This window comes from Xylocopa sonorina, chromosome 1 (genome assembly GCF_050948175.1).
Source record: "Xylocopa sonorina isolate GNS202 chromosome 1, iyXylSono1_principal, whole genome shotgun sequence".
Classification (NCBI taxonomy): domain Eukaryota; kingdom Metazoa; phylum Arthropoda; class Insecta; order Hymenoptera; family Apidae; genus Xylocopa; species Xylocopa sonorina.
This window is the reverse complement of record NC_135193.1, coordinates 4,604,958-4,627,805: the sequence shown is the minus strand read 5'-3', so window position 1 is coordinate 4,627,805 and position 22,848 is coordinate 4,604,958. Positions and strand designations below refer to the sequence as shown.

The window sequence follows — 22,848 nt, the reverse complement described above, 5'->3', positions numbered from 1 at the left end:
CATCAATCATTGCCACTGTTCGATACTTCGATTACGTTTCCTCGTCCTCCCCTTTTCCGTCTGGGTTGCGATTATCATTTCGAATCAACCGCTTGTCCGAGATGTTACGTTGCGAAGGAAAGTTTAATAGGCGAGAGAAGAAAGAGGAAATACGATTCGCGGCGGCGGAAGATCGGACATCGCGGACGAGGAAGTTTCTTTCAACCAGCAGGAAGATGAGAATCGAAGATTAACCGACGACACGACTTTAGATCGGACAAGATGACGTTTCCAGCGCGGCTCGGCTAGCTGCAGCCGAGGGTGGCTACTCTGCATTTCAAATCCGCGAAAAGCCGGGAAGCTTTTCGTTACGGACGGTCGATTGCGAAGAAACGATTCGCGGGTGGGTAACTCACCGTTTTGACATTGACGCGTACACTTTTCACGATTGTTCCTCGTGAAACAAGATGGCGTGTAACAAGATGGCGTAGTTAATTCGAACGTAACAAATTTCTGTCGTCTTCGTACGATAAAATTGCGAAGCGTCTGATGAGAGAATACAGAAATACTGCGTCTCGATTTTTCCACTTCGTTTCGTGCCGCGACACCGACGGTACGTTTCACAAATGATTACACTAGGTATGTAACAAACGTCGAACGTTGTTTGAATTCCGTTCCTCCGCCCGTTGTTTGCCAACTGTTGCATCAGCCTCGAATAATAATAACGAATAGCGTCTCCCGTTGAAATACATCGCGCTAGATTTTTCTTACAAGCAGTTGCTGTATTATTCATTCGCTACGGACCTTATAAACATTTATTGAAAACTTTCCTCGAAGAAGACGCTCGCTCTCGACTCGTCCCACCTCGTCTCTCTTCCCAGAGGTCTCGAGTGCTATTATCTTTGCGCACGGCTGGGCGTGCACGCATATCTCCTTCAATAAGCAAAGGGCACTCCGTTCCTTTGCTGTGCACACGCATCTCCAAAATTGCTATTTTCCAAGCACCGCCCCGCTCAACAGTTGATTTGAAAACTCCGGTTCCTAGGGAGAGATTGTACGGAACTCTTTTGCATTCGAGATCGAGAGCTCGAACGTTCCTATCAGAAGTTCCCTGATAGAAAACGGAAGAAAGATTTGATGGAAAAAAAAGTAGGAGCGAACGATGAGGGGCGGGACGGTGGGGAATTTCACTTAACTCGACCTAGTCGTCGCTAAGGTGCAGTGAGATTCTAGTGATCGACGGGTGACGGAACGATCCAAGTGTTATCTTCGATTGCTTCACTCGTATTCCATATCCAATTTATCATCTGCACTGTTCATCTATTATCCTTTGATAAAGTCGGTTACTTGAAGTTATACACTAGGTAAAATTGTTCGTTATTAACAGAGAGGGGGATCAAAACGTTTTATCGTAAGAAATGTGCTGGTTTGTCCGTTTCGTTCTCACCTCGACTCGCAGCTCTTACTCGAGCGGCGCCCGATCTCATATTTTCAGCTGATTTCTTATCTTGGCCGGCGGAGAAAAAAGGTAATTTTAAAGATATATAGTCGAACGGTATATCTTTGGGTATTCGCGGACGAAATCGAAATTTCGCTACGGAATCAGGTATCTGCATAAATATTCTAAGAGGATAGCTACGAATCACTTCTGCCGGTGAAATATCGCAGTTGGTTAATTTGTTATCAGCCGGGAAGTCGAGCAATGCGTAGAAATCTTCCCCGTTGACCAATTTGCCCCAGTTACGGAACTTCTAACGTTGTTAAACGTCCCGGCTTTCGACTTATGGGAACTCTTGCCCGCGAAGAAAACGTATAGATCACCCTGGAAACGGGATCCAACGCGTGTGTACCGGAACGGACGTTAAGAATAATAAAAGGGTGCTTGTCAGTTCTCCCCCGAAGAAGCTTTACCCGGTCCTCGTTCCTCACAGCCACGTAATAAAGTGTTCCATGGGATATTTACGATCCGTTTTATGATTTATTTGCGTGATTTTTATTGAAACGTTCAAAGACAGCTATTTCCCTTGAGATTGCATCTCCATGGTATTTTAAGAGAACGAATTATATATAGTTACAAGCGTTAATAATTGTAAACGCGTGGTCGACGATGAAATTTCTGAATTTCAGGGATGAAACGAGGCGAGAAAAAAAATAATGGAAGAACCAAGAGGACACGCGAAATAATAGTAACTGTGGCAGCGTTCCCTATCTTGCAAGCTGTTCACGCAAATAATTAAATTCAACTCGCTGCATAGCACATCATCAAGAAGCTTACCCAATTCTCGGAAGCTTAACAATAACTTGCGAGAACGGCTACGAGCGGCAAAAACTCGACGCCACGTTCACGACCGCGGAAGCGACGTACTGCAAGTAAGTACAGGAAACCGATAACGCGAGGGATGCCTGCAAGTTTAAGGGATTAACGCGCAAACTGCTCGATCCACGCGTTAAACCCCGAGCACGCAAATGCCTCGCATCTGTCCCGTCTGTTTGCTCGAACCGATTCAAGTACGACGATACATTAATCGTCTGTTGCGACGTTTTGTCCATCGAGTCGATCGACTGGACGACGCGGGTCTCGTCGAGTCCATCGTCGCGACGCGACGACGTCTTCGACAGCCACGAGGAAGGACAACCACCGCGCGTTCGCTCGAGCCTGCGCAAAGTAATCACGTTTTCCTCGAACAATGGTTCGCCTTTATGCATGTTTCAGCAGTCACCCGGAGCAGGCTGGACACCTTTCGAAAGATCAGCGTTGCGAGGTCCGTGGGAAGGCGAGCCAGGGAAACAAAAGGAAAGGCCAGAAGTCCTCGAGAACGTCTCGAGATGGTAGCAGGAGTGCGTCCCGTGCTTGCACTTATCTTTGTGCCCAACTGTTTGCCCAACCACCAAGACAGGCCATTTACCATAACGAGGGAAACGGAAGCTTCGAGCAGAACTCCTTGGCGCCCGGCGAAAGCTCGCAACAATGGTCGGCCCGCCGTGAACTCGACCACCTCCGACCTTTCCCGTTCCTCAAACCCTTTCTTTCCACCCTCTTCTCTTCGCCCTGTGTTTTACGCGACCCTTCGCGTCTACCGTTTGCTCGTCACCCGGGCTGAGCTGTTCCAACGCGACGAGAGAGTAACCCCGCTAACCTTCTGCGGACTCGAGTCGATGTCGATGGACCCTTTGTTGTTTCCGCTCTCCACGAGTCGGGGGATGAACGCGCGGCGTTCGCCGTATAATCAGCCAGCTTAGAGTGTGGACGCGTATGGGTACGTAGCAAATAATGTATCAAGAAGCGGACAATCCCTCGTTTGAAGCGTTACGATTATTTGTTGCTAACAAAACCTGCCACATATGCATCCTGGGCAATTGGTCCTATTGGCTTTCGACGAGTAATCGGTCGTCTCCGTTTCCGCGTGGAGTTCGGAAATCGATAGAATCAGAACGGTCTGACGTTCGTTATCGTAAACAGCGAATTTCGAGTGACAAACGACAACAGAAAGCATCGTTGCAACGGGAGCGTAAAATAATCAGCTCGCGATCGAGGGATGTAATAAACGCGTAATCGTCTCTTGTGATTTTCTGCAGATCCGATTGGCTCCGATTGGCTCGTTCTTCTCGAGGTTCTTTAATCATTCCACGGTGTTTTGCTCAGTTAGATAGGTCAAAGGGGCAGCCGCGGGACGACAAAAGCGGTGAAAACACGTTGTTAAGGCAAGAAGCGTGCGCCGTTTGAAGAAAACTAACCGTTTTTAAAGCGAATGCATTGTGTACGCCGTGGAACGTACGTTTCGAGTCGAGGCACGACAAAAGGAAAATGTTCAGGTGTCCTTTGAAACTGCCACGGAACCGGCGACCCGTGGCTTTGCGCGACGCGCTCCACGTCGTTTCGTCCCGTTTCGCTTTTCTTAATCTTTCATTCGCGACCGCGGCCGGACGTGTTCGTGTCAAACTTCCAGGCCGCGGGAGTTCCACGGCCGCCGCGGCGGCGACGTCCTCGGCTTTCATTTCCTTCGAGTGTAATTCAGAGAGAAAGTCGAGGCCGTTACTGGCGACGGTTTCGTTTCATCTAACCTGGATCGGGAAATCGTGTAATTTCCCCTTTTCACGTATTTATCGACGCATTAAGGACAAGCCAGAGGAACGCGCGTGCACGCGGTCAGCTTCCATTAATGGCAGCTTTTTAAATTTTCAGTTTCGATCATTGCCAGGTTACATTTCCACGTTTAATTTTTTTATACGTATCAGTAGCGACTGTCGAATGAATTTATTACCTGTCAGAGGCCATTTCCTGGGTTTCCATTACTCCCACCCCCATATTCTTGTCGTTTAACGATTAACGTTCACCCCTTTGGACAAGTGGAATGGTAAAGTCAGTGGGAAAAAATGGACGAAAGGGGTGAACAAACGCGGCCCTATTGTGCATACTAACGCAGCCGTCTGATTCGAGTAAGCAGCTCTGCTGTCATCGTCTCGAATGAACGACCGTGCGACGCGTTTGTGTTTCGAGGCCGGAATGTCTTCCCTCGCAGGAGTTCACGGCAGTGCCTAGCTCAGCGGGTTCGAAGTTAGGCGCGGAATACGCCTCAAGTTTCGAACACGTATAAAGTCTATTTTATGGTGGCGACGGATAAAGAAAAGTTTCGAAGGTTCGAGCAAATGTATACGGAATTTCTTCGATCTCCCGCGTCGCGGAGCACGGTATTTCAGGCACGCGATGAGAGCCAGAGACACGGGGAGAGTCGGTTCTTTATTGCGCCACCCCTGGAGACATCGATAATCCTCGGGAAGTTCGGCCGCGCCATCGAGGATTCCATCGCGGTATTTTTTTCAATCGCGGTTAATCGTTTTTGTTAAGACGAAAACATTCCGCTCTGTGATCCGAGGAAATTTTCATCGCGAAATACGGTCGTGTATGATACGCATATTCTGCCAAAATACTTTAGAAAGTTTTCAGTAATTATAACATAATTTTAACAGACGATTCCTGTTACTACATTTCTTTTTGAGATTTCTGAAATATCCCCAAAAATTCTGGTTTGGATTCTTCCCAGAAGGGGTCGTAGAATCCGCGCAACCACTCGATACGTTCAGTATACATAGAATGACTGCGTAGCAGTCGATAGAACTTGCTTATTGGCAATTTGTCGAGGGTGGGCGATGGGTTACGGAGATCTGGTAACGAGGTGGTTGTTTTCCGAAGACGAGCCTCTGAAATCGTCCCTATCCTGGCCATCGGATGCGCATCGTCGAGCAGGGGAAGGTTGGTACGCGATGGAGTTACGGGTGCAATTTATCTCGTCGCATTAGATTCCAAATAATTGATCCTGTGGGCGGCCGCAGAATAGAGAGTCGTTACTCCAGACCGATGACGGTTCCATCGGTCGAGCGGTAGCCGCGGGAAAATAAAAACTGGGAGATCACCTGCTCCCGATGAAAAATTCTACGCCAGCCGAGTGGAACAGAACGCGGATGCAACGACGGCGGAATCTGACGGTCAGACGCTTCGAGTCGATCATTTGTTTCCTGTCGCGGTTCAAGAGCCTTTGGAACTGTTCTCTCTTGCTTTCGAAGCATCGCAAGAGGATTCTCTGATTGTTTGGAATTCCATTTAATTCCCGTGGATTACGGGAAGCGTTAATTTCGAACGATTTGAGAAAGAACGGGACAGGAGGATGTTAATAATTGTATAATTATATTTTTCGGACGATCGACGTTGTTCGTCAATCACACGCGAGTTTCATTCCGCGCTCGGCGACTGATTAAATTCGTCATCGATGCGGACGCGGTGGACGCGCGCGGCGCAGCCGAACAAATCTGGCGTAATAATTAAATCCGGTATCAAATTTCACGATACTTAATAGATATTGTCAAAGATAATAGGTTTCGCGACACTGCGGTACGCGAGGAGAACCGTGTCGTTTAAAATGAAATTTGTATCCGCCGCGTGCTCGTTTTCATATTCATGGTCTATTAAAATTTGCCAACTGCGCTGTATGTATACATGCCGGACCGGCGGAGGAATGATTGAAACCTGAATAAAACACGACGATCGAGAACGCATGGATTATCGGGAGCGACTTTAATTCGTGTAATTAATAATCATCGCGACGGCGCGGTAAATTGCCGCTAAACCTCGCCGGAGAGGGCTATTTGTCCGCGCGCGTGGAAAACCCCGAAAGCGGAACCGGGGAAATTGAAAGAGTCGAAAGCGTCGGGTACTCACGTATGTCGAGCGCTCGAACATCGCGACTCGGCCCGAACAGCGTCAGTACCGCGCAGAACTTGGCAATTATTGGCAGGCAATCAGTCTTCATGGCCGCTGAGCTGTGGTGTCTTCATGGAAGCTCGTGGCACTCGCCTGGGAACACATTACGATAATTAATTAACTACAAAATTGATCCGATTCACGGGTTTCGTCGATAGAAAATTACCTTCACGCTCGCCTCATACTCGTCCACTCGACGTCCTCGAAAGCGAACAAATCGACGAGGTCGAGACGCCGATTAAATAATCGCCGATTACAAGCTAACGTTCCTGCATCGTTGATCGATTAGATATCGCGTGAGAGAGGTGCAAGCGAAGTACAGCGGTGCGCGGAAAATTGACAACGCGATTAGATCGAAATTACCGCGAAGTAGTTCGCAGCGTCTAGCAGGGTAGCGTCCCCTAATGGTCTGTCGATAATCGCGGCACTTTCGCGGAACTATAATAAATCATGTCATCAGGGGGGGGGGGGGGGGGTGAGGGATAGGAAGGTAACCCGATCTTTCGGAAATAAATAGCCCGCGTGGCTGAATATACATTACAATACAAAATACCTAACATTCATCTCGAAACCGTCGATCGTAACAGTCATCAATCTCCCAGGGCGTATCTCGACGGCTGTCTCCTTTTTATTCACCGCGACACGCGTGTCGTTCTTCCGCCTCCCTGAAACGTTATCGCTCCTTGCCAATTTCGCCTCTCTCTGTTATCCTTGGATCCGATAAAACCATCGATCGCCACGCGGTCACGTATAGACAGGGGACGGCCGGCGGGGTGAAAATTTTCAGCCGCCCCCGTAACATAATTCCCGTCGCTGGAGAACGGGCGGCAGGACGTGAAACGCCGGGCAAAAAGAGCTTAATCGACTTACGCCCGATCCCGGGGTGTTCCCTTTTGCTTGGCACGTTACTGAGCAACCGGTCGGTTCCACCGACGACGGCGGTGTCTGTGGTACGTGTGTCGCCTAGAGAAACACAGAAAGACTGTCTCGTAATCGAGTCCCCGGTCAATTAGTCCAACCTTGCACTTTTGCGTCCTTCGTTGGCGGGCCACGCGAAAGAGTAAGAGGAAGCTACGATAGCGCAGCAAGGGAGAGAGAGAAGGAACGGGGGACAGAGGCGGGCATTCCTTTGGCTTTGCTCCATTTTTACTGCAGCCGGAAACGGGCTCTTACGGTCACGGAGCCACTATTCGACGTGCTACCACCTGGCCTGGTCTAGCGGCGAAATAAAGAACGGAATTTCGCCCGACTCGGCCCTTCGAGCCTGGACAAAGCGTAATTAACGGCGGGGAGATGTAATTGATTGCGATTGAGAGGGCGTCGAAGCCGTTGCTCGTTCGATATCTCGATCCTATCGATTCTTTGCTGTTTACGTTGCCGGCTGGACCGTGGCTTATGGGAGATTCAAGAGCTACCAGAATGTTTCTGATATCAGAAGTTAACGGTGTACTCGGCTGTTCCGGTGGTAGTCGCCCAGCGAAAATATGATACTGCCAACTTCACCGTCTGACAGGTTCCAAAATGTTCCGATGGTTTCAGCGAGTTTGGAAGTTTTGAAGGTCTGCCGGGAATTAAAGGTCTCGGAAGTTCCAGGAGGCACTGGAGGTTTCAGGAGATTGGTTGGTTTCTGGAAGTTCCACGAGGAGCATTGCGAGTTTCGGTGGTTTCGTGATATTTCTAGGGCTATACGGATGTTCGATGGTCGAACAAGGGCCCGGGAATTTCGAGGCTTTGGGCCCAGGAGAATTCTCTTAGTTTAGGGTCCTGTGAACATTTGGGGTTTTTCAAACCTTAGAGAGCTTGGGATCCTCGATGCTAGGATTGACACCCATGGAACCCACGGGACGATGGTAAGAGTGCCCGATTCGAATTTTTACTGGATCCGTGCGTGTTGTAGAATTTCATATTAGATCGTTAATTAAATTCGAAATTTAATTTATAGATAATATCAAGTACCCTTGTTAATTAGCTGAAACACTATATGCAATCGCTGTAGCGGTATTGTAGCTGTCTATTGAATAGGATCTACATGGAACAGGCTTTTGGCTGCGTAAATAATTACGAAGCATATCAATTGCCTTTTCATGGATTCTGTTGATGGTTAATGGAGATCTCGTTTCAATGGCCACGTTTAAAGGAGTCCAGGCCATTTCGGTATCGATCGCTCGATATGACTGCGATACCTCGTTCTCCATTATTGGGACTCCTAGTGTACGATACATTTCATCCAAGACATTACGCGCGATATCGCCACTAAATTTCGACTCGAACGTTAACGTTTTCCTGCTGCTTCGGTTTCATGGATTAATCACTCCGAAACCCATTACGCACGATCCTCGATTCTCGTCTCGCTAATCTACGGGGCCGGAATTTTCCGACCTGCTCAAGGAAATAGTCGAATGTAATAATAAAAACGAGCGCAAGAACGGCGAGGCGATAACTCAGAAGGCATAAACGAACCTTCGTATCGCGAGGAAGTTTCACCGTTAAGGCCAAGACAAGAACGGTACCGGGGAAATTTTTCGAGACCCGGAAGTAGTTCCCAAGGACTTGGAGCGTAATGACGGCGACTGTGCGGGGCCAATTCCTTTCTGCTGCCGTTGCAAGATACATTCGAGATTTTATGGACCGCGAGACCGTAGTCAGTGGAACCAGCGGATTCCAGGCCAGCCGGGACGCTCGAAACCCCGGAAGACAGATCCCAAACGATGCCTGTATCGGGGCTTAACTTATACCGCGGCTAGCTAATCGAACTCCCTCGAACTTTCGACAAAGTGCACGTTCGTCCAAAAACGTCATCGTCAATTTTACGAGCACTTCTATACTTCTATATCCTATACGATGGTACTTAAATAGCAACGAGTGGTATCACAGGTTAGAGACAAGAATAGATCCGTCATTATCCATCCAACTGGTTCCATCGACGTAGAAATTCGAAAGTTCCAAAGCTATTTCTCTAGAATAGAAGAAACTTGGAGACCGAAAATTCCCGTCGAATTGACGTTTCCTTTTATTCTAAGAACGGAAAATTTGTCCCCAGTTGCACGCTGCGCTTACGCCACATCGAGAGACGGAATGCTCGCACTCGTTCATCGTTACACGATAATAACGTTACGAATTACTCTTCGTCGCGGTAGATTTCCACTCGTACGGTAGAAAATTGTTACGGGGATACGTTACTTGAACTTTCGCCGGCCACTATTAACCCAAAGCCGGTCCGTAATTCCCATAAGAACCCTATTTACACCTTCTGCGGTCGTTTATTCTAATGCCGCGGCCCGCTTGGCCAGCCTTTCCGGCCTTTTCACCGTCGAGCAACAGCTCGCCGTTGCGCTCTGGTCGCACTTACCACCAGCCACGACCCGTAGAAATTTTCCGCGGCGAAGGGGCAGGTAGTTCGTTAATGAAAATCGACGAACACCACCGTTGGCCACTTGAAAAACAACAGGCCGCCCCGGGTTCCGGGCGCTTCGAAATTGGGTTAATTAAAACGCACCGTTTGCTGATTCGAACTTTATCTCTCTTTGTAACTTCGCCAACCAATTCCATTATACCATCGGCTGCCTTCGATTTCTTTTTCCACCGCTGTTCCGCCGTATCGCGTCCCGGCTGTTGCGTGCCAGCGCGTGGGAAATTAATCTCAGCGACAGTGTTCGCTCGACTTTGGCCTCGCGTATATTATTCGCATCGAAAGACGTAGGCAGCCGTATCGTCTAGAATTCACTTTCGCTATTTAAAACAGCGTTCCATTTCGCGAAGCACGCGTTCGTAGCTTTCGCGTTACGATCCTCGCCACTCCGAAAGCGGTTAAGCATCCGGCGAATCTCTCCCAGCGAAAAACGGTGAGCATTGAAAACGTATTTCGCTGGTGTAAAGACTGTATCGTAACTCTCGATAACATTCCTGCGTTTTATATCGTCGTTCGAAGCACCGTTGTTTCTTTACATTTCTCTGTAGCTTCCCCTCTCGATGGACCAGCACAGTAAAAAGGTTTCGAGCGAAGGAGTAGGTAGAGCGGAAATCGGCTTCGAGGTGTTCGAAGAAATCAGGAATTCTTCGCGATTGCAAACATTACACGCTCGCACACGTGGCGATAAATATCCCCCTTATCAGCCGTTATCATAGCTCGCGATGCGGAGCGGTTAAGTCCAGGACTTTCGAGGCTACCCCTCGAGCAAATTACCCTGGGCGAAGGCCTGATACATTCTCCAAGGCAATAGTGTTCTCGACAATTGAGAAATCGGAATCGTCCTGTATCTACGCGCCCTGCTGGGCCTGTTCCTTGTTCCTGCGCAAAGACTTACTCCCAAAGGAGTTCTCGCGTTGAATAGCCGCTGCAACACCGCCTACCCGGCGGACCTATCGTTACCCATTATCGTGTACCCAGCGGTTTTAAGCCACCGCGATACATAAGAGCGTTCGGAGAACTTTTGCCCTTTCATTTTTCAAGTCCCACGCTGGTGCTCGTAAATGGAGTTGTTTCCTCTTGGCAAAGATTGCGTGCATTCGCTCTAATAATTTTTACTTCCGTTAATTAATTCTATTAGGTAACCAGTGAACCGGGGTGAAATATCGGCCTCGTAAACGGAAGCGTGTGTGTACGCGCATGGAAACGAGTTTCTGTACATTGCATGGAAATATGCGTTCGTATAGAATCCTCGGACCACTAATTAGAAATTATAAGGTAAAGCGAGACTCTGGCGCAGCGAGCGCCTGGTCTCGGGTCTTGGAAATTGTTACCCCAAAGATTGCTACCCGAGAGGTGACGGCGAACTAGGAGCTAAGTAGCCCACATCTGAAGTTTAATCCGTGTCTATGCAAAATTCCGTTTGGGTTGTTTGGTCATCCGTACTGGAATGCCTGTACCCTATCATACAGCTTTGATCCTTTGATCTCGTGGAAATTTCTCAGCGAGGACGAGGGACGGGCGTGACTTAGTTTTAACCGATTATGAGATGAGTACTCGTCGACTAATTACGAAATGCTCGTGTACCCGTCCTAAGCTGAACTAGATTTCTTTACTTGTAACGAGAATTTGAAATTGCTCGAACGATAGCTCGTTTGTGGGAGCTGTTTTCCTAAATACTGCCACTTTGTGAGATCGCAACTTTTCAAAAATATTGAAACTAGCAAAGAACTGCCTTTTTCGAAAGTAAATAAAATAATCCACTTTAAACGAAACAATTCGCCGCCCAAACCAGCATAAGTTTGCCACGTACTCGACATTCGACTTTTTGTCAAAGTACTGTCCGTAACATACTGTATTCACGTTTTTAACATCGTTAGATAATTAACTTCTTCGTGAAGAAATGATCATAAACCAGCGCTAATTTTTTAAAATCATCGTGGACGCACAGAGAAATTTATCGTCCGTCCAGAGCACGATATTACAGCAGCTACGCAAACATTTACACTCCGTTAAGACGAACCTGTTGTAACCAGGGTGGTAATTTGAAAAATTGGCACTGGCTCCATGCCTCGGTTGCGTTTCGTTTCGCGTAATTAATAGAACGTCCAACGTTCGCTCGGCTAACTTCAACCGTTCCATATCCATCCCCGGGTTCGTTCGTCTCCATCCGCATTTTTTCCATCAACGCGTCCGCGCTCTTTTCCTCTGCCGCGCACGCTCGCTGCTAGGTTACAGATCTGTCAGCGGTGCACTTCTGTAATTCCCCGGGCACGCTTTTGAAGATTTGCATACGGTACACAGACGGACGCGTCGCTCCGCGACGGTGTCACGCGGGTTGGATACTAGTGCTGGTATTGATTCGCGATCGTATCGCGTCGCTATCGTTAAACGATATCTCCGATAACATACAACCCCTGCCCGGGTGCATCTATCTGAACGTGTATTACCGCGTCACGCCGTCTCTGTGCACGGTTGCGCGTAGATAAAGCGGATACGCGAAACATTTCGCGCACCAATTTTTGTTTCTGCCTACCCATTCGTTTTTTCTTTACTTTCGCGGTGTTTATTCGCTCGCGTTGCTGCGCTACTGTAAAAATAGCGAATAGAGCTGGAGTAGTAGAAATATTACATTCTTTGATAATACAAGTAATTACTTGGGTGCTTGGAGAGTCGTATTTCTTCTCTCTCAGTTTTCACTGAATTATAAGTTACTAGATAATCATAGATGAAACAAATAGCCATTTCTCGTTCGATTTTTAAACGAATTCTTATTCTTTTATGTTACAAAGATTTGTTGTCAATTGAATTTAGTCTTTAGTTTAGTAGTTTTAGTCTTTGGTTCGGTTGTTTTACTTGTCAGAAGACAAGACAAGACATTATCGAATGAAATAATAAAATCGTCGCTACCGTGCGCATTTGTAAAACACGGGGAGAGGAGTGTTTCGTCGATCGTCAAGCTGGCTTTGTTCTCCACGCGTTCTCCGGCGTCCGTTCACCAAACGATCGAGGGAGCAGATGGGGCGAAGCATTCGTTCTTTCAGCCCGGCATCGTTCCTCGATGTTTTAAGTATTACCTCGTCCCTGTTGCATCGTCGCGTTCGCGGTATTAAAAAAGTATCGGTAAGCGATACTCCCGATAAGTCCTCGGTGTATCTATCGAACGTACGCTCGCGCAACGCGAGCGCGCGTTATATTATCCGAGCCACCGGTGCATCTAAACGATCGGCTTTTTCTTCCTGCTCGAAGAAAGCGAGGGAAAAAAGCAACGAGGAGGAGGGATGAGAGGGGAAACGGGAGACGCGTATTACTCGTATCCGCAATAAAGCGCATCCGTCGCGAATCATTGTCTCGTACACGATTAATTAATCGCGATGGCGTCCCCGTCGAGCTCCTCGTTGCATCTCGAGGGTGCTCCTCGCGATCGTTTTCGACGCTTTTTATCTCTACCCGCGTCGTAAAAGCTGGCCTACTCGTTGCTCGTACGCGCACGCATTTTTATCGAGCGATATAATGCCACCGGCTGGCTCGATTGTTTTTACGACGACACCGTTTAAAGGCGGAACGGGTAACCGCGCGTTCGCGATGCGTTTCCTGCCCTTTCAGAAAGGGTAACTAATTCGCTTGGGGAACGAACGACGTAATCGCGCGAACGGCTCGTTTCTTCGCGCGTACTCTTCCAATTTGCCTGAAGATTTGCTCGATCGAACGTACACGTATACTTGCAGCGTCTAGCTTCCCGATTCATCTATTCGTTCGAGTACATCGCTGACACGATCGTCGATTCACATTTTATGCACGATTCGCGTTCAAAAGACGACAGATTCGCTCGTAATGGAGCTAGTTCGATACGATCCGTCGCGAGTTCACGAATTAAGGGTCGAATCTAACTCGACGCGCGACGCCTCGGTTCACGCTCGTTAGGGGGTTGAACGCGCGGTTGTCACGCGATACGCAGCGTCGTGGTTGGCATACGCGGCTAATGAAGTCTCCGACAGCCAGCAGACTCGCGTTTTACGCTGTCGACGTCCTCGACGACGTACGGGGTATAGAAACCGGGACTCGTTACATTGTTCGATTAACCTGCCGCCGTTTTGCGTGTACGTGTACAATTTTCCTCCACGAGCTCCACCCGTCTGCCCATTTTCCACCCCCTCTCGCGTCGGAAACTGTATCATCGCGATAACGTCGCGTAACTCCTCTCGCGTTTACCTCGTAGTTTACGTAGCTCAACCGAATGGAAACGAAGTTGGAGAGACATCAGTGTTTCGCAAGATATCTACAATTGCAAAGTGAAATCCAACGTGAATGTTAACGTGGTATTGACAAATTAAGTCAATTGAATGCGTAGAACGATCGGTAAATTTTATTACAAATTCATTTTGTCGTATACGTGTTATTCGCGTCAAATGATCTTCTATATATTTAGAGGCATTTTCATACTCAGGTGATTACGGTTTTGACGAGCTTCTATTAGCTATCTAGTTAAGCGCGATCTTTCCATAGAGCCATAAACTGCCAGCGTCACAAGCGAGTTACGCGCAATTAATAGTTTCGATTATCGAATTTATTAACAGGGATGCACGGCGATTCTATCCAGTGTCATCGTCTCTCATCGAGCGCTCGTGTCGGTAATTTCAGCAGAGGGGAGGGGAACAGGTAGAATCACAGCTAGCTGTTATAAAACATTGATGCTCGCAAAGAGCGTACAAAGCGATACGCGTTCACTTAAAATACCCTCTCGTATTATACAATTCCAGCGTACGAAATTATGCGGGGATAGTCTGTTTATCTCCCAGTCGGACATGCGCGTCGGAACGTTGACTTCTACTCGGTCGAGTGATACGCTTCTCATTGTGCTGCCCTTCTCGCTGGTGGATGTACGCGGACTCCTTCACGGTCTGCGATCCTCGTCGGCGTTTTCTCGCGACGCGAGCTGCTCTCGTCTCCTCTGCTAGCGTTACCACCGTCGACGAATCCTCCAGGCCGGAAGGTATGTAATAAAGCTCCGTCCGAGACGAGAGTCCCTCGTTAGACGCGGAAAGCTTCTTTCGCGGATCCTGGAATTGCTCGAAGAGCCACGGCCCTCGTCCCGTGTATAAGCTGGGTATAAAATTATTTCTCCTCTTAATGAATTCCTGGCGGCCTTTTGGTTTATGATGTTTCCCGGAGGGTGGTTTCTGAGACGACGCTCGGGAAGATTGTCTTTTGTAAGCGGCTGGTTTGAACGCTTCTCGATTGCTCGTAGTTAACTTTCGAGGGATTCAGTTCACGCGCCCCGGCAGACGGGACAGGGGCACTTGTCGAGCTTCCACCGCGTGTAAATTGACTACGGGGGGTTGCTGACCTTACGACGGGGATTACGGGACTTTATTCGTCATTTACGCGCGTCGATGAGTTAGCCTAACAAGATGGAAAACGTTGGGGAACGCGGCGGGCGCGCTTTTGATCCGATTAAAAGTACGCTGGCCAACGTTGCACCGTTCGAGATTTATAATTGAATATTCAAACTCTTTTTCCTTGTTATCTTTCTATTGCTTGTAACGTTTATATTTTATCGTATATGCTACGCGTGCGCTATTGCAGGGTTGAAATTATACGAGGAAGCATCCTAGATATCGTTTTCAAGTCGTTCGCTCGCGGAGTAGAGCAAGAGAGCTGATATCGACGTACGGGCAGAATCGCGTTTTCTCTCTGGTAAACAGGTCGATTTTATCGCGGCGTTTCCATTTCAATGACACCGTCAGCAACAACGAAGAAATCCGGTGGAGCAGCACGAGGAGGGTGCTCGCCGTGCCGTGAGGCGGCAGTTATCAGCGGCGCCGATACGACCACGCGGCGTCGCTCGTTTCCGCGGGCATGATAGCGCGGAAGTGGCCGTGCATACGTTACCGTTCGACCGTGCCACCCGCGAAACCGGCGCCGCGACGCCTCGAAACCGACCTCAGATCTGAAGTTACGATAACGCGTGAGAAACGCGTGCGACATGTTTCACCCCCGGTCGCGTTTTGTCCGCCACCGCGTCGTTCCACCCCTCCCCTGTGTTCGCCTGTTTTATCGTCGGCGACCCCGTTGCCGCGACGCTCGCGTTCGTGCTCGATCGTTAATGGACACCCCTTATAAATTCTCGCGGTAAATCCTGTCTGTTTCCAATTTACGACCTTACTTTTGCTTTTTATTCGCGCGTTTCCCTCTGCTTCTTCCGTGGTAACGCGACGCTTCAACTGGATTCGTAGCTTAATAATTCTGAGGACTTTTTAAATTTTATTTTATGGAGTTCGTGCTTTTGGATGACTCGAAATTCGTGCGTATATAAATAGTGCAAAAACGATTGACAACCGTTCGAAACGTTCATAATTGAACGCGTACCGGACTAATGGCTAGGCCAATAGGCGGATGATCAATCGAACATTTAGCCATGCAAATCCTCTTTAATTTTCCGTATCACAATACCACCGGCGAAAATAATAATAATTTCAAGCGCGCATCTCCATTCATCCGCTGTAGCGCGGTGTAATCAGCGCGCATCGCAGCCGGTAATTATCGGTAATCAGCGGTCAAAGCTATTCCGTTGCAACAGTTTTGAGAACGGTAATCAAACGCAGATACGATTTCATGGAGGACGAAGTCCTGTGTGTACGAACTCTTTTACCAGTCGTTTTCGCGAGCGTGTATACTTCAAAAACTCCGATTGCCAGGATCCGCGGATTTTAACTTAAACGAACCACATCGAAAGAACCACCAGCGTCAAAGAAATTTTATTCGGTCCGAGATATATTAAAATTTTCATTTTATCAAAATTCGGTCCGAGATATATTAAAATATTCATGTTATCAAATTTTCATAACGCGCACATCATTCCTAATAAAATAAAATTTTTTAATCGAACTAATGAGATTAATATATTCAAGGAAAAATATTATTTCAACAAAGATAGAACAAACCTGATTCCAGCGAGTGTTTGTTGAACAAACTTACGTAAATGCGTCCGAGTGACTCGATTTCGAAGAGCATATTAATCCGTATCCTGCGCTCTTGAGAACCGATAAAACGCCCCGATATTTGAATACAATCTACGCTCGCTTTTCCATAAGGTGTTTCAAAGTATTTTTCAATATTTAAACAATTTCACGGCAACTCTCCGCGGCGCTGCGCCGGGAATATTAACTTCCGGGCAAGTTGAACGTTACACGTGGCTACGGGTCGTTCGAATTCTCTGTTCGTTGAATAGGGAACGAGATTCAATTTGTTCGAACCCGGGCCGGGACGTTTTTCAGCGGCGGCGGTTGAACGCCGTCGTATCGACGCAGCCACCGTGTCATTATCGTTCTCCCGGCAGAAGTAGTATGCATAAGTTACTATTCAGACAAGTAGTTCAAGGAACGCGTCATCTCGAAGGGGAGAATTTTCCTCCGCCGGCGGTGGCGGCCGTTGCGATAAGATATGAGAAATATGCTCGGCACATTTTCCCGCAATTGTTGCGACCCACCCCTCGACCCACCTCCTGTCCCTTACATACCCCGACCCTCTTTAAACGACGTGCCCTCCCCCCTCCCGTCTGTATCTGTCCGGTTCTCCGACAAGATTTTTCTTGTTCATAAAATGCTACCGTTCTCCGGCTCTCGATCCTTGGAATTTGCGAGTCGCCAGGATAAAACGGAACGGCTCGGTTCTCGTGAGATTTTCCCTCCTCGTGGAATCGCTCGACGAATGCGCGTTGTTGAAAAGGATCGCGAATGTGCTGCTCGATCGTAGTTGAAATTTGAACTTCCTCGTCGTCTAATAAAACGATGAACAGGAAAGGAGGAAGTGGATTGAAGGAGATTCGCGCAGAAGGGTGCGAGGTATAGCTTCAGCCTATTTTCGACTGTAAAGCAGCGTCTTCCGTTTGGCAGTATCGGTAATTAAACGCAAGTGCAACGTGTTTTATAGGATTCGGACCGATTGAATACTGGGGAACTCCAATATTCGGACGCCACGGCGAGCAGAGTGCTCGATTACTCGAACAGGCGGCGCGGGGCAAACAAACACCGCGCCCGCGATACGTGAGAAAAATTGCACGCGGTAAAACTGTAATCGAAATCGCAGTCAAAACGGAGCGCAAACAATTAGAATTGTTGGATGAAAAAACACAGCGGAAATGAAGAACCATATTTCCGCGCGGCCGACTGGGAAGACCGTTCGAAATCGAATCTTTCGCTAATTCGACCGATTAACCCTGCTCTCGTTAAATTAAACGAACCCGGCAATAAAACACTTTTCGCGTCAGTCAACCGTTTCGATGATTCCATTTTACTCCCGTGCACGCTTCGCGTCTCCCTTCTCGCGTCGCGTCGATGCTCATCTAGAAACTACCCTCCGTAAGCGTCCATCGCGGTGTCGTAAAGCGTCCCTGAAGCGTCCATAAAATCTCCGCGATATCGCAATATCGGATAGCCGTGGTCCTCTCCGGCGGGCGTATTAATTTTCTTTAATACGGGCCCGCGATCCTCTTAATTCGACTGTCGTCAGCTCGTTTAACGGCGACGTTACGGCCGGGCAAACTAGACTAGCAGCTGCATCACGATAAGATTGCCGGGGTGCTCGCGCGAGCGCGCCCGCTGATTGGGCGCACGGCCTAGACACGGGCGCATAGAAGGAAGAAGATTACCGTTAAGGTGGCTGGGAGGGTGGACGGAGGAGGGTCGATATTAATTGAAGCATAGCGGGTTAGGCGGATGGTAGGTTGGTTAAGCGAAACGTTTGATAGCCGAGCTCTCTCCCGCAGGTGAACCGTGCACCGTCCTGGCTGATGACGTTCGATGTTGCTAATTTTCAGGCACCGTTAACGCCGGGATCAGAACCAAGAATTGGGAAAATGAATCCTCTTCTTGCGAGTGCGGTAGACGCGGCTGCGCGTGCCCCGCGCACCGTAATCGTGTCTTTGAGGATGCCTCGATTTTGTGGCTCCCGGCGTATACACCCTGGCTTCCAGCTGGGAATTAATTATATCTGTACCGTATCTCTGGCGCGATATTGTAAACGCCTGTCTTCGAGGCATTGTTAAGACACGGTACTTCCGATTCTATCCCTTTTCTTACGTCTCTCGATTTTCCTGTTGCACTGCGATGCACAACGCTTAATTTGTCTGACGCAGTAATTATTGAGCTTAATACTTATTAAGATAGGAATAATTCGATCGACTGGTCGGTTCGTCGTCCGGATAATAGTCACTCTTAACATTCCCTCGTCGAGGATTTCACGATCCCCGAGAAAAGTCGAGAGGCATCCAAGATCTTAAAGCATCCGCGAGCAGTATCTCTCGTTCTTACTTCAGTCGCGAGAAAGAAAAGCACTGGGAGGGCACGAAGTATCGGATCCTAAGGGAGGTTTCAAGTGCGCTCGTATCAAAGCGAATAAGCTCGCTCCGACGTCTAGCGGAAAAGCGTTCCTGAAGAACAACACTAGACCGTTCCGTCTTAACAGCCGCCGTGTTTAAGAATCAGCGAATCGCTAACACGCTCGACTGATTGTAACGCCAGCGAGACAAAGGCGGAAAGGGAAAGAGGAAAAAATGTGAAGAACGAGAGGACCCGAACTATCCAATTCCGTTCGCTAACCGAAAGGTATTCTATCGCGTCCTTTCTGCGGATCCACGTAAGCGAAAACATCAAACAATGTGCAGCGCGTGTGTTGTAGCTTCGATGAAACACGAGATGCAGAAAGCCCCGAAAAAACCGAAAAAGGGGGGTGGTAGTGGGAAAAAAACAGAAGAAAGAAGACTCGCGGTTTCGACCGTGGGACGTTGCAGGGATGAGAAACGATGGCGAAGAGAGAGAGAGAGAGAGAGAACGAGAGAACGAGAGAGAGGGAGGGAAAAAGGGGATAAAGAAACGAGAACACGGTTTCCCGCAATGCATTTGCAGTCCAGAAGCGGCTTTTGAAATTCTGACGCTTCGTCAGTTCTCTTTGGATGCATTCGCGGAGTGGCATTATCGTCGCTGCGGTTAGGAGTGCATCGTTGCCCGTGCGCGCGCGTACGCGTTACCACCGCGTTTTACCCCGGTTTCCATAGTAGTTTCAGGCTTCCGACGTTTCATCCGCGGCAAGTGGCCATCGCGCGCCGCGCAGCCGTGCCTCTTTTCGAGGACCACTCGCCGCGAAAAGTCCATCGTTTCCCTTTCTCTCCTCCAACGGAGCCTCGGTTCTCGCCTTGGCCGGCTCCTCGAGCAACCCCTCTCTCGCAACCCTCCTCGCGAGCCACCGTGAACGCGTCGCCACGTACACGCACTCGCGCCCCACTCGTGTCCCGCGTCCCCTGCGCTTTTTCGCGCAATACTTTGCATTCGAGAGTCGATAGTTTCGAGCGCTCTCCGAGTCTGAGCGGTTAGTGCTTTTACGACAAGTGCGAAAGTGGCGAGCCGCCAGAGTCGGAGGGAAACGTTGCAGGAAATGCGCGAAACAGGGTTGGTTTTGTCGTTGCAATCGACCGATTCGATAGGTAGTTTCGTTGTATATTCGAGAACGCGATCGACTTGTAACTCTATCTCTATTGTCAAGACCCGTTCTCATAGGTAACGTATAATTTACAGCACGGTTGTTCGACACTTCGAAGGACCGCGAGATAACATAAGAGGGGATCAAATGAAAATGGGAATAAAAATTTCTGACAAAGTCGTAATTAACGATCGTCGAGGATTCTTCCTCAGATTTACGATTCCGTTCGAGATTGCGATCCTCCGCGACTACGGGCGCAAGTTGGTAATTAATGCGCTCGACGAAAAGTAATCGCTGTCTATAGAATGAATAGGATAAGTAAGGATGAATGTTTAACGAGTTTTCTGGAAAATTTGTAAGGGTGCTTTTTTATCAGAATTCAATTCTGCACTCTGCTGCCCCGATTTCATCGATATTTATCCCCACTTCGCTATCGAATTAGACGGGGGCCATTCGCGTTTCAATGGACGACGATCGCTCTCGTCTCCTCTTGCGACGTGTTTACGCGCGAGTTGCGCGCAACAGAGAAAAAGTAAGCGATCGTCGTCGAGGACGAGGCGAATAACGAGAAGAGCACGAGGACGAGCAACAACCTGACACGACCAGCCGCGTTACCATACCTATCAGACATTATTTACGTTCGATCGAGCAGACTGGTACGGCGCTGCCTCTTGTTTCTCGCCTCCACGCACATCGTCCGCGCGTAAATGCACCTACCAAGCACCTACCGTCGTTCTATTATTCGCCTCTCCCGAGGAACATGAATAAAACGAGGGAAGAAAGGTCGCCGACACGGTCAACGTTCTTAAACGCGGTAAATAATTATTCGACCCGCCGCTTATTCGCATCAAAACCGTGATAAGCATTCGTCTCGTCTGAAATCTGTCAAATTGCACGGGTTATTCAAGCGACAGATCGGCCGTGGGGTTGTTGAACCTTCGACTCGTTCCCTCGTCAATGGATCTCATGCTGCGAACAAACGTGAACGTTTACTATGGCTCTTCTGGCCTCACCAACGCATAGCGCGGTCGACCAATTGGACTCGAAAGTGACTCCCGTCTGCTATCATCAATTCCCATTGGACGACCACGTGTTTGCGTTAATGACGCGAGTGCAGTGGAAATCATTGCTCGCGATTGTACTCGAAATCAGGCGTCTGGCTACGAAACACTCGCGATCTTTCGTCTATAGAAACCGGAAGCGTGGTTCTACGTAACGAAGTAAGAAGAGAAAAAAGCAAATCGTACGGTGGAATCAACTGTGAGACATTCACTTCGACCCGATTTTCTCCGGACACCCCTCCCGTATCTTCTCGCACGGCTAAATCAATTTCAGTAACAGACTTACTGGTTAAACTTTCACTCTGAATTACGGACACTTCCAACTTGCAAACTACTCGAATTACAATTACATTCCCCAACTGGAACTCCGTACGTCTTACAACCGTTCGCCTCGAAATCTTCTTCCGTTTCGCTGTGCTTGCCAAGAATCCGTTTGCTCGTTTTATTGCGCCCCCTCCGCACACACGATATACCATTATCTTCTTTCGAATATCCATCGAGCAGTAGATAGAGAACGTCAAAGCCGCGGGCACGGGATTCCTGTCACGAACCAAAGTCCAAGTTCTCGTCGCACCTACACACACATACGCGCGCGCTATCGTCTTCCCATCTCCTCGAACTCGTCGTAACCCTTCGAAACTGTCCTCCGCTACCGTCGATCGTATCCGCCGCACGAGCGGGCCATCGATACCGAAAGTTACTGGAACGGGAAACGGGAAACGGGAGTCTGGCAATAATCGCTGCCAGCGGCTCGAACGGTACCGCGGCACTCGCCGTTCCTTCCTTCTGTTCGACGTTATTCTCCTAACCCGATTCATCGTCGAAACGATAATTAGTCGCGGGGTACCCAGCGATACGTTTGGTCGCGTTCAGAGGTTACGTTTCACGAGGAAACCGCAGCAACTCGAACGAACGGGGTGCCGCGAAAACGCCGCCGTATTAATTCCATATCTCGCGAGCCGAGGAGCGCAGCTGCGGTCCCGATAGAGTCCATAATGCCATCCATTCCGCGGCACTGGGAAGGTGAAATGTTTACGTAGGATCGAACGGCCATTTGTTACGCGATAAAGTATCGGGGTGTTGCACGGCGTATCGCTGGGAAACTTCGAACGATCGTACATAGGATCGCTGAGTATCCCCGCGTTTCAATACTTGCTGGTCGCAGCGCACTATTTTCGGCGTTTCGCCCGTTTCAGTCACCCGTTGGTCGCAGCCTGGGGCTGCTTCTCGCAATTAGTTCGAACGGCACGGTCGAGCGCTGTATAAAACGGTCCCGTTGTAATGGAAGTTGCTGATTTCCATCGGCGATCGAATTAATAGAGAATGTTGTCGATGCAGTTAAATTTCGGTATTTCACTCGTTTCATAGAGCCGTGCAATTTTAGAGTTACGTGTACGCAGGTACGTTTATATCTTTTAAATTTCATTTGCTGTTAGCCGCTGATGGTGAGAGATATTAGGCACGATTTGTTCTCGTACGGAGCTCGAATTTAAGTTCAACAAGATGTCGATGGAACGAAAAGATATCAGGTCCTCATAATTTTCATCGACACGAATCGTAAGTACCATGCGCCGGTGTTTTTACGATAAGACGCTCGTAAATAATCTGACGCGGTTATCGAATGCAATTATTTCTCTCGTTACCATTGCACGTAACACCTGCTGAAATAC

At 48.6% G+C, this 22,848-nt stretch overlaps 1 protein-coding gene across 3 annotated transcripts in view; it reads right to left on the bottom strand.

The window, feature by feature from the left end:
* LOC143423955 (discoidin domain-containing receptor 2) overlaps positions 1–22,848 on the bottom strand; it is a 92,830-nt gene that overhangs the window by 42,902 nt on the left and 27,080 nt on the right. For 2 of the 3 annotated variants that reach the window (XM_076895669.1, XM_076895648.1), the window contains exon 2: positions 6,194–6,328. In XM_076895669.1, the coding sequence (XP_076751784.1) occupies positions 6,194–6,284 (91 nt within the window). In that variant the 5' untranslated portion in view covers positions 6,285–6,328. Of the gene's footprint in view, positions 1–6,193; positions 6,329–7,105; positions 7,199–22,848 lie in introns of all 3 variants that reach the window. The other variant, XM_076895659.1, reaches the window with a different exon arrangement.